We start from the raw sequence: 11,836 nt of genomic DNA, 5'->3' as shown, positions 1-11,836 counted from the left end.
ATATATATATATATATATATATATATTAAAAAAAAAAGGACACCCATGCATGATCATGATATGGTGTAGTCCACTTAGTACAATTGCATGTATTAAACCTAAGGAAAACTCATCATGTATGATGTTTAAAGCTTTGTGAAAACTCATATATATGATTTTTAAGATTTTATTTGGGATCTAAACTCTGTTTTAAGAAGCAATAAAAAAAATCATCCCAAACTAAACCTAAATCTCATACTCTTGTTTAGTCAAGACATATATTTAGGCATTTTTCTTCTTGTTCTTTAGAAAAAATAAATATTTTTCTTATTTCAATTTATTTAGTCTATTTATTATGACCGATGTAGAATTTTTTCCTTTTTTAGAATAATTCACTCATAGACTGTAAGAGCTACACCCTCAACTTCATTTCTCAAAATTCTATAAACTACTTAGATGTTTCCTTTATGAGAAAACCCTCCAAGAATGCTAAGACATTCATATAATTTCAAGTATCCCTTTTATTCCAACTCTAGACAACCAAAGTTTACTCAATCTAAAAAAAGACAACAAACTCCTTGTTATAAAATTCATATTCATACCCTCTTTAATACCAATGCCCATTGTCATCATCATCGCTGACAGTGACACTATCTCCATCAAGGCATGAGGAGAACGATTGCACAGACTACCAATCATCTATTGATGATAACTCCAACATCTCAAGCACATTCTACTTCCACCGTGGAAGCCATCTTCCATACTTCATGCATACTAAATTGTATCAATGTCTTATCAAATTACAAAGAAAGATATTTTCTATTAATCTACGACCCACACTAATTGATTCATTCCCGTGATTTTTTTCCTTGCCACATTTCTTACATAAAAAATCTATTATCACTTATTAACTGTATAGGAGGAGAATTTTAGCATAATGCTAAGGCATGCACTAATCTCTTTCCATAATCTTACATATTTTAACACACAAATCTTGAAATCAAGGTGTTTCATCTTTAAATAACTCTTTGACCTCACCAATCCACTTTTAGCTCATAAGATAATCCCTAAGTTTTGAATTTTTAAACTGATCAACATTTAAGCTGCCCATATGGTTAAGCAATTATTAGGAGCACGTCGAGCACCTTTCTCTCTGCTCATATTCAATCATCGTAAGGCTAAGATGCAATTTATTTAATAAAACTTGATCAATAACAATCTTTATCAGTGAGGTACGGAATTTTTTTTATAATTGCCGCTCAGCATATTCGCCTGCCAAATACTCAGCATATTCAAGGAAGCATCATTGTTGAACCAAAAGAGTTGGGAACATTAAAAAAAATTATCAGAATAATTATTTATGTTCTGTATTATCTCAAAATTAATTTCATAATTATTTGTGATTAGGGAAGGTTATTTTTCTAAAATCATAATTTGAGCCACATTAATTATAATTTGACATTTAGCATTCAAAAAAATAAAAAATTCAACAATTGTTACCGATTTTGACTAAATATTGATCAAGATTTTTTATCTTTTTTTTCACTAAATTTTTTTTTTTTTTTGATAAACTCATGAATGGGCCTACGCATTAATAAAAAAAATGAAATTCTAAGTCTTTAAAGAACCAAAAGTTCTCTAAAAATGCAACATTTGAAATAAAATCTAAAAGTCAATAATTCTATCTATTACAATTAAGCAAAAAATAATAATAATAATAAACCCAAAGGACTCAACCAGCCAAAGAAAGCAACAACCAACAAATCAGCAAAGTCCATAGGAGACTGCCGCAGTAATTAGGAAGAGAGCACCTAAAAAAAAAGAATGCAGAAAAAGGCAAAAAAGAAAAGAGCCATTATTAGGGGCGAAAATACTTCAAGCTTAATTAAACATATCAATTTTTTTTTTCTATATATATGTGTTTAGTTCATTAACTTAAAGAGCAAAACACAAAATATTCATGAGCATAAAATCTACTCAAAACTTATATGTAAATTATAAAATAAGCATATTACAACTAATATATATATATATATATATAATGAATACCTAATTTTTCTAGCAATCATAGTAATAATGATTTTCAAATCTATTAATTTTATTTTAAATGAGTATGGCATAAATTCTATTTAATTATTTATATATTGAGATTTATTAAATTTAATTAGAAAACTATATTACTATATCCAATTTTCCTCCTTGAGAACTCCATTAAGGACTAGACTCCATCCATTTGGCATAAACTAACACAAAAGTATAAACTACCAAATATAAACTATTCAAAGCAAGAATAAAACAAGATAGAAAGGCCAAACACACAATGTCAACTTAAGAAATGAAGCAAGGAACCAAATTACAAAGCCCCAATAATAACCTTTTCTATTATCTACAATTCCCATTTTAGGAGAAACCCGAATCAGCTCAGTATGGCCCTCCTCCCATCCACAACCTACCCGTGATTCATTCGACACGATATCTACACGAAACACGATTTCCTCACCGCCGCTCGTACTCGCGGCCTCATCGGAAATCAAGAAATCAGTAACCCCCATCTGGCCGCCGGCGACGTCAATGGCTGAGATGACTTCTTTCTTCGCAGCGCATTCTCCGGCTACTTTCCGAACTTCGACCCAGTCTTCATCCCAAGTCCAATTAGGGGTGGAAGAAACTGACGCAAGTTCCTGGATTCTCCCTGCCGCCGGCTCATTGGAGAATTCCTCTTCATCTGCTACCTCTTGTTCTTCAGTAGACTCCCATAAACTCGGATCCAGAGTACTCTTCGGCGAAATCCAATTAAAATCCGTGCAATTAGAGGAAGAACTCGAGCATTCAACGAATGGATGACGCAGAAGCTCGTCCGCCGTCCAACGCTCCATCGGATCCGTCTTCAAGCAATTATTTACAAAATCCTTCGCCTCATCCGAAAAACAATCTGGAATCGCCGGGACTTCGCCGGAAAACCCAATCCGACTAATCCCTTCGAACGCATCGGTGACATCCGGCCACGGCGGCCGGCCGGTAGCCATTTCAATAACTGTACAACCGAACGACCATAAATCCGCAGGGGTCCCTTGCTCCTGTCCTCTCACCGCCTCCGGCGCCATGTACATCGGTGACCCTCTTATTTCCCTTTCGCCGTCGGCAATCCATCGCGCGCATCCCAGATCCCCAATCTTTGCTCGACCGTCGGATCCGATCAGGACATTCCCCGGCTTCACGTCACAGTGGACGACGCCAGCCTTGTGGAGATGAGCAAGGCCGGAGAGGATATCTCGGGCGCGGGTACGGATGTCCGCTTCGTTGAGTCGACCGCCTCGCCGCTTGATATCGTCGGAAAGAGAGCCGCCGGCGGCATATTCCAGAAAGAGGTTGAAATAACTTGTACCGCCGGCTTCCTTGGTGATTTCGAAGCCAAGGCAGGAGAGGATAGAGGGAAAGTTCAATGAGGAAAGGATACTCTGCTCGCGTTGTAGGGGGGCTGAGTGGGAGAGTGGAGCTGATTTGACAGCGAAAAGTTCGCCGGTGGAAGCGGCGGCGACGGAGACTGTGGCGGTTGCGCCTCGGCCTATGGGAATGCCTCGGAGCCACGCAGCCGTCGCCATTGAGAAAGGATTTGTTGGCAGTGAGGAGGAAGAGGAGAGGAGGATTTATATAAATCAGATGTCAAGGTGGAGTGTCTTCTTGCGCATGGGAGCTTGCGAATGAGGTCGTTTTTTAATTTTATAAAGAGAAAGAAGTCCAGACTGGGTAGATCGGCCGTCCGCGCCGCGCTGAACGTGAGTCGTCCACGTGTCGGGAATCAAAGCTCTGAGCCGCCTGCCCCACTACGCGGCCAACACGGATTAATCGTAACTGCTTAACGGCACAACTGATTTTAGTTACACTGCGCTGGCAAATTGGGAAAAAAAAAATTAATAAAAAATGTTTAAAAATAAATCGGTATCTTAAAATATTATCACATTATAGGTCAGTAAATACTTCTCTTTCTGTAACTAATTATGAATCAATTTCGGAATATGTTTTCAAATCTTATAATGTCAAATATTTCACATTTAAATTTAATAAATATTACACTGTCTCAGTTGTTATAAAGAAAATTTGCTAAAAAATATCTCTAAATCAATATATTTAAAAAAAATGTAAAATGAAATTTAATTAATATTATATATTTGAAACAATTAATCATTTTAAACTTTATTTTGATGAGAATTTAATAAATTATTTTAATTAACATATTAAATTATTTAAATATTTCACATTTAAATTTAATAAATATTACACTGTCTCAGTTGTTATAAAGAAAATTTGCTAAAAAATATCTCTAAATCAATATATTTAAAAAAAATGTAAAATGAGATTTAATTATATTATATATTTGAAACAATTAATCATTTTAAACTTTATTTTGATGAGAATTTAATAAATTATTTTAATTAACATATTAAATTATTTATTGCTTAATGTCAGCGTATTAGGATTTTTCCTTCTCGTTAGGCCGACTGAATTCATCTTTGCGACACGTGGAACGTGAGAAGTCCGGCGGAGGCGCAGGATTGGTGGTTTGTTGCCAAAGAGATACCGACAGAACCGTCAAAATTAGCCGTCCAATCTGCAAAGCCTGCCGTCGCAAATGCTTATGATGGCCGTGTAGGATCATCAGCTTATCGCCCACGTGACATCAAGAATGGGAACACAGTTTTTTAATTCTTTATAAATATATAAATAAATTTATATTCTAAATTATTTAAGAATTATTTGTTTAGATGATTAGTCAAAAATGAAAAAAATATTATGCATTTTTATTTGAAAAATCCAAAAATAAATTATTTTGTTTTCACATTATTTTCTAAATATTTTTTAGGAAGCTATTTTTTATAATAACTTTCAAAAGTTTATTCTGTCAACACTTTTAAAATTCCTCTCCAAATCAATCTCAAATCTCTCTAGACATTTAATATAAGGGACAATTACATAAATAATAATTGATACGATATCATGAAGTTATCTAGATTGGGCACGAATCTCGATGCAAAACCCAAATCGAAAAACTTCAAAAAATTAAATTCCGGGACCACCCGAACTCGGATTTCAGCAAGCTTATAGTCAAATTGAGCGTCTTGGTAATACGAACCCAACGACACCAAATTCGACCCAATCTGAGCCCAAATGGAGTCTGAATCAAGGCTCAAAGCGCTGTTGGAAAGGTTCAAAACCGCAAATTTGAAGTTACCAAATGGTCTCCGATTTTAACGAGCTTGTACTTGAATCGAGCGACTCGACGAGACGAATCCAACGAGCCCAAGATCGCCAAATTCCGACATCACTAAACCTTCTAAGATCCAACGAACCGGTCCATGATCGTAGGATTCAATATCGGTCGTCCATTCAAACCACTCCCTATTCGCCCCTGATCTCACGCCTATTTATGGGCTATGCCACTCCAGAAAAACTATAAATAGAGCCCTCATTCTACACAAAGGAACTCAAGTGAAGAGAGGGAAGAAGAAGAGAAGAAGGAGGAGAAGGAAGAAGCTCCTCCTCGACCACCGCTAGAGCTCTTCCCGCCGCCCGAACATGCCGGAACTCTACCGGATTTTCGGGAGAACGCCAGAATTCTGCCTAACTACCATGGGATGCGGAAATTCTTCCCAATTTATAGCAGAGTTTCCTCCTGACGCCGAAACTCCGCCCAAGTGAAGCCGGATTTCTTCTCTGCCACCAACAGACGTCGGACTTCTACCCGACGTCGGACCTTCACTCTTCTCCAAGTTTCTACCCGATATCGGACTTCTACCGGTTATCGGACTTTGCTGGACATCTACGCGAAGATGGATTTCTTTCATTGTTGGACTTCTACCTGACGCTGTCCTTCTGATCTTCATCGTCAGACTACAGTCCTTCTGACCTCCGTCGCCAGCCGACTACGATCCTCCTGACTTACGTCGCCCGCCGACTACCAGTTCTTTTCCTGACATTCCGTCGCCCGTCGACTACGGTCCTCCTGACTTAGGTCGCCCGCCGACTACAGTCTTTCCGACCTCCGTCGCCCGCCGACTACGGTCCTCCTGACTTACGTCGCCCGCCGACTACAGTCCTTCCGACCTCCGTCGCCATCTGACTACAGTCCTCCTGACTTCCGTCGTCCGCCGACTACAGTCCTTCCAACAAAGCGAATATGTCAATAGTAGCTCTTTGTATTTACATCATGTAATGTACTCTATAAGATGTACATCAAGCTAAGGCCTTCTCCCAAGGAAGGGCCTCATTTGTAATCGACTGCAAATACTAGTGGATTCGTTCAAACTGGCTAGGCCCCGTGGTTTTTCCCCCTTTTTCAGGGGTTTTCCACGTAATAATCTTGGTGTCTCATAAATGCTAGATCATCTCTCTTATCTGATTGCGTGCTGGATTTTCGTACAACGCTAAGACGTTAAATATGATATTTCTCAACCGTCGCGAATACTCCTGGACGCAACAATAATAATAATATGTTTATTTTAAATTTTAATTTTCATATTTATTTAGGAGTGTCAATATTTGACAAGACCCGAAAATGTGATCCAAACTCGACCCAAAAATTTCGTTTTAGGATCAACCTGTTTGAGAAATGGGTTAGGTTCATGTGCAACAAACAGACCCGTTTTAAAAATTGGGTCAGTTTCGGGTTGACTCGAAACCCTAAGAATGACCCAGATTTACCCACGCTGATCGTGTATGCTCATGTAGTCGTCGCGTTGAGTCGCGTGTCTCTTTGTGTCAGTCATGTCCCATTGACGAGTGACGACACTGTCGTTGCCGCCGCTAATACGACAACGGCTGGGTCGATTCAACCTGATAACCTGAGTGAGTCAGATCCAGATTAAAATACAAACGGGTCGGTTCAACTAATGTCGGGTCAATTCTGGGTTCAATTCGACCCAAACCCGGCATGTGACTCTTCACAAACGGGTCAGTTCAACTAGAATAGGGTCAATTCTGGGTTCCACCCGAACCTAACCTGTGACTCAATTTTGACAACACTAATATTATTGAACTATCAAATTAATGCATTTGTATGTCTTATTCACTTGTATCATATGAAAATCTTTAAATAACATCCACTTCCTTTTCCTTTGATAGGGGTTTTTTTTTCTGAAGCTTTGTCGGGGTTCCCCCCGCCCCGTTGGGGCCTCCCCCTTGCTGGCGCTGGCAATCTCGTTGATTTTCAGGGAAACGCTCTCTTACTTTTCTTTTGTTTTATTTGATTTTGTATTTTCTCGCTTTGTTTTCGGTCTCCTTCTCCAGCGTGTGCCGGAATGACGCCGAATCGGTTGTGCGACCCCAGTTTTTAGGGGGTTCGTCTCATTCGCGCTCGTTTTTGGATGCGCTTATTGGTTCTAATTCATTTACCTCTTTTTCGGTACTGCGGACCTCAACTTTTCCTAGCTTTCCCTCCCTTTGGATTTCCGACCAGGAAATAAATGATTTAGCTGTCCCTTTTCAATTTTCCTTAGTTGGATTCTTCCCTTTTAAGCGGCCCTCTCTTGATTCCTTTTGCAAATTTTTCTTTAACCTAAAGCAGAACGGTGAAGTTTCGATCACCTTGCTTGAAACATCGCATATTCTGATTAAACTAGCTAATGATCTTGATTACTGTATGGTATTTTGTCATAGATCCTTCCTAGTTTTCAACTGTTACATGAAACTCACGAAATGGTCTCCCAGCTTGTATGTTGGTGTTAAGTTGCCTGTCATTCCGATTTGGGTCTCTTTTTCGCAATTACTTCCTCATCTTTATTCTCCTCGTATAATTTATGGTTTGGGAGATATTTTTGGTAAACCTCTGAAAATTGATGCGGCTACTTCTGCGGGATCTCGGCCTCCATGGCTCGTGTGCTGATGGAGCTAGATATAACTAAATCGTATCCAAACCAGGTTTGGTTAGGTTATGAAAGTTTAGGGTATGTGCAGGATATTATTTTGGATGACTTTCCCCCTTTTTGTGCATCTTGTAAGTGTATTAGGCATGTGGCTGGAAATGTCGTCCTCCTCTTTCGACTGACTTATTTAATTTAGTTGCTAAACCTGCTTTGAATTTATCTCCCCCCCCCACCTGTTTTGAATTTATCTTTTCCCTCTTCTCTATCTCTTGTTGTGCCTAGGGTGGAGGTTGTTGATGCTTCTATTGTGTTGAAGAATGTTGTGAAGATCTCGGGGTATAATGTTGGTGATTTAGGGGATGCTACTCTTATCAATTCTAGTCTTAATGTAGTTGTTCTGTCTCATGTTGTTTTACCATCTATGAACCCTGTTGGTTACCTGGAGAATCATGTGCCTGTGTCTCGTGTCTTTTTGCCTGTTATTTCCTTAAGTGATGTGGTTATTGGCGATGTTGAAGTTGTTGTTGTTTCAACTTCGTCTGGCCCAGTTCATTCTCCTACTATTCCTATTTTTGTTGATGTGACTTGTTCAGGTGGCTCACCGGTTGGTGTTTGTGGTGCTGCTATGGGTGGGGGTCCCCTTATTGTGGCTCCTAGCAGTGCAATTTTGTTAGATACTAATTGTTGTGTTAATTCTAAAGCTAGTCCTTTACATACTGATGGCGTGGAGCCTACGGATACTAACTCTAACTCCTCAGCTGATGGTGGTGATGTTTTCTTGGTTAACTCAGGGGAGGTTGGTGTCGTCCCTCTGGTAGACGTTCCTCTTACTGCTATTTTGAATGCTAATTTACAAGCTCATCTTGCTAAGAATAATGTTTGGTGGCAATGTGATTGATTTCATGAAGATTTGTCGTCTGCTGAAGAGGAGAATACTTTTGATAGTTGTTTGGAAACTAGCTCACTGGATACTGTTGTTAGAAATCATAAATGGAAATCTAAGAAGAAATGGTTTCTAGTGCCCTTTTTCGTGGTTTGTGGTTTTTTACTTCTATTTGTTTTGCTGTCGTCATTATTTTGGATATGGACTATGAGGAAGCAGCCATTCTGCATGCACCTTTGATGGCCAGGGTTGGGCAAACATGGTGGTATGGTGTTTGCTGCTTGTTGGTTTGGTTTCCTGGTTAAGTTTTGATCTACACTAGATGGCCCTTCCCTGATAACTGGGTGTTAGTCTAAGTCTGTGTCGATCCATTTTTGAATTTGAATTTTCATTGATTGTACCTCCCTTGATGTGGCCATGTCGTGATCTTGCGATGTATCCTTCTTTTTTAATAATAATGTTTTCTTTTAAAAAAATGCATTTGTATGTCTTAAAAAGAAATGCATTTGTATGTCTTATCTTCTCTCATACGTTTAAAAAAATGCATTTCTATGCCTCAAATTAACAATTAAAAAACACACAAAACCAAATTTCGCAGTGAATTTAAAAATATGAATAAGAGAATGATAATTTTATAAACAATTAACTATTAAGTGTTGTTGCGGGCTAGAATATACGTGGCGATAGATATTTAATTTTATGTGTTAGCGTTTCACGGATATTCATCTCACACACAGAGAACACAAGATTTTTTACATGGAAAACCTTTGAAAGGGGAAAAACCACGTGGTCTAGCCCAGTTGAAAGGATTTAACTTGAGTTGATTGCAATGGATTGGCTCGCCTCTGAGGGCGATCAGATTACAAATAACAACAATACAATAGAAGTTCGGGTGTCAGATGATGGACCGACAAAACTTTGGGCTTCAGGTGATGGTATGGTAGAGTTCAGAGCCTTAGGTGATGATCCGATGAAGGGGAGGGTCTCTGGCAGAGGTTTGATGAAGGCGAGGACCTTAGGTGGTGATCTGGCGAAGGTGAGGCCTCCGGCGATGGTTTGGCGAAGGTGAGGGCCTCAAGTGGTGTTTTGATAAAGGCGAGGGCCTCAGGTGGTGGTCCGGTGGAGCACAGGGCTTCAGGTGGTGGTCCGACAGAGCTTAGGGTGTCAAGTGGTGGTTCGGCGGAACACAGGGTGTCAGGTGGTGGTCCGGCGGAGCACAGGGCGTCAGGTGGTGGTCCGGCGGAGCACAGGGCGTCAAGTGGTGGTTCGGCAAAAGTCTGACGGTGGTGGACCAGTGGTGGTTCGAAGGAACTCCGGTGGTGGTCCGACAGTGGTTCGGAAGAACTTCGGCTGTGATCCGGCGGTGGTCCGACGAAACTCCGGCAGTAGTCGAGGAGGCAAGGAAGCAAGAGCAATCTCTGATCTCTCTCCTTTTTCCTTAGGCTTAGCGGTCCCTTTTCAAGGGGAGAGGGAGCTCTATTTATAGATTTTGGGAATGACATGACCCGTAAATAGGTGGAGGATCAAGGGTAAGTTGGGAGTGGTTGGATGGACGGGCGGGCGATCTTGAGTCCTTTGATCATGAACCGTTTGATGGACATTTGAATGTCTTTGTGATGTCAGAATTCAGTGATCTTTGGCTCGTTGGATTTGTCTCGTCGAGCCGCTCGATTTGACTATAAGCTTGTTATTTCTGGAAATCGTTTGGTAATCCAAATTGTGGTTTGAACCTTCCAACAGCGCTTCGGGTCCATGATTTGGACCCATTTGGGCTTGGATTGGGTCAAATTTGGTGTCGTTGGGTTCGTATTTTCGAGACGCTCAGTTCGACTGTAAGTTTTTTGAAATTGGAGTTCATATGCTCCTAATTTTAATTTCGAAAGTTTCAAACTTGATTTTGCTTTGAGATTCGTACCCGATAATGATAATTTTTTGACGATGTATCAAGTGTAATGCATATAATTATTATCTTGATATCATCTGATTAAATTAATTATAAAATTTAGCAAAATCCTGGATTGACTAAAACAAGTTGGTTTGGAGATGGTGGGAAGTTATAACCGACGATTATGCATTAATGTGACATCGTTATATTAATTAAGAGATGGGGAATAATGATTAATTATGGTGGAGGGGAAGACAACGAGGAGTTAGTGGAAGAGTAGATACGAAGCAGAATATGAGCTGCGTGCGAATAGATCCTCCTCAAAAATCTCTGGCTTCTGTTGCTTTTTCTTTCAATTGCTTGTTTTCGTTGTAGTACTCTATCATGCTGACCTTTGGGCGTTAATTGGTTGATCGATCAAATATCTTTCGTAAGGTATTTATTACACTCTATCGGAAGCAATGAGCATAAAATGATGGGATTTGGGCAATTTAAAAACATGTGAGTTGAAACATCAACAAAGTTAGTTGAACTTTTGTGGTTGCAACTTTTTTTTTTTTTTTGAATGAGAAATCCACTCGCTCCTATTCTTGAAAGATGTTTGACGGCGTGACTAATTCTGATTGACCTAGAAGCTGCACCCACCCTAAAATCTCATGGCCCGCACTTGATTGGACCCCACTTAAGAAAACATGATTTTCTCTGCACAACCTGTACCGATCGTCCCGGACGAACCTGGAGCAAAAACTGATATTACACTCGCTCACCTACCAAGCTAAGCAACGGTGGGTTATTTTGTTGATTTGAAAATAATATTATTGTATGCAAATTATGATGTAGTTAAATTTAAATCATAATTGCTTAGATTTTTGCACACTAATGCATTAGAAAATTACTCCAATGATGAGGGGAGAAAAGCAAAAAATAATTGTTGTTTTTTTTTTGTTGTAGAAAGTTAATGCATTGAAAGTAGGGGTGTCAATTTCGGGTCACGGGTCGGGTTTGGGTCGGACCCAGAACTGACCCGGGTTCAAACGGGTCGACCCTAACCCGAATCGGTTAGGTAAACGAGTCGGAAATGAGAACCCGAACCCGACCTGGCGGATTGCTAGGTTGACCCAACCCAACCCGGGAAAGCTGGTCGCGCGGAGCAAGTGCGAGCGGGGTTGCACTGGGCAGGCGGGGTCTCGCGGGGCTGGCATGGTCGCGCGGGGCTAGTGCGCAGGGCGG

General features: G+C 40.0%; 1 protein-coding gene across 1 annotated transcript; it reads right to left on the bottom strand.

The window, feature by feature from the left end:
- Positions 1-2,236: 2,236 nt before the first annotated feature.
- On the bottom strand, positions 2,237-3,655 carry LOC110092066 (mitogen-activated protein kinase kinase kinase 18). The gene has a single exon (XM_020816421.2). It carries the CDS (start codon positions 3,579-3,581, stop codon positions 2,259-2,261), a length of 1,323 nt encoding a protein of 440 aa, XP_020672080.1. The 5' UTR covers positions 3,582-3,655; the 3' UTR covers positions 2,237-2,258.
- Between the last annotated feature and the right edge of the window lie 8,181 nt (positions 3,656-11,836).

The sequence above is a fragment of the Dendrobium catenatum genome, unplaced genomic scaffold, assembly GCF_001605985.2.
Source record: "Dendrobium catenatum unplaced genomic scaffold, ASM160598v2 fragScaff_scaffold_548, whole genome shotgun sequence".
NCBI lineage: Eukaryota > Viridiplantae > Streptophyta > Magnoliopsida > Asparagales > Orchidaceae > Dendrobium > Dendrobium catenatum.
Note: the sequence above shows the minus strand (reverse complement) of the source record. Positions and strands in the feature narration are given on the sequence as shown.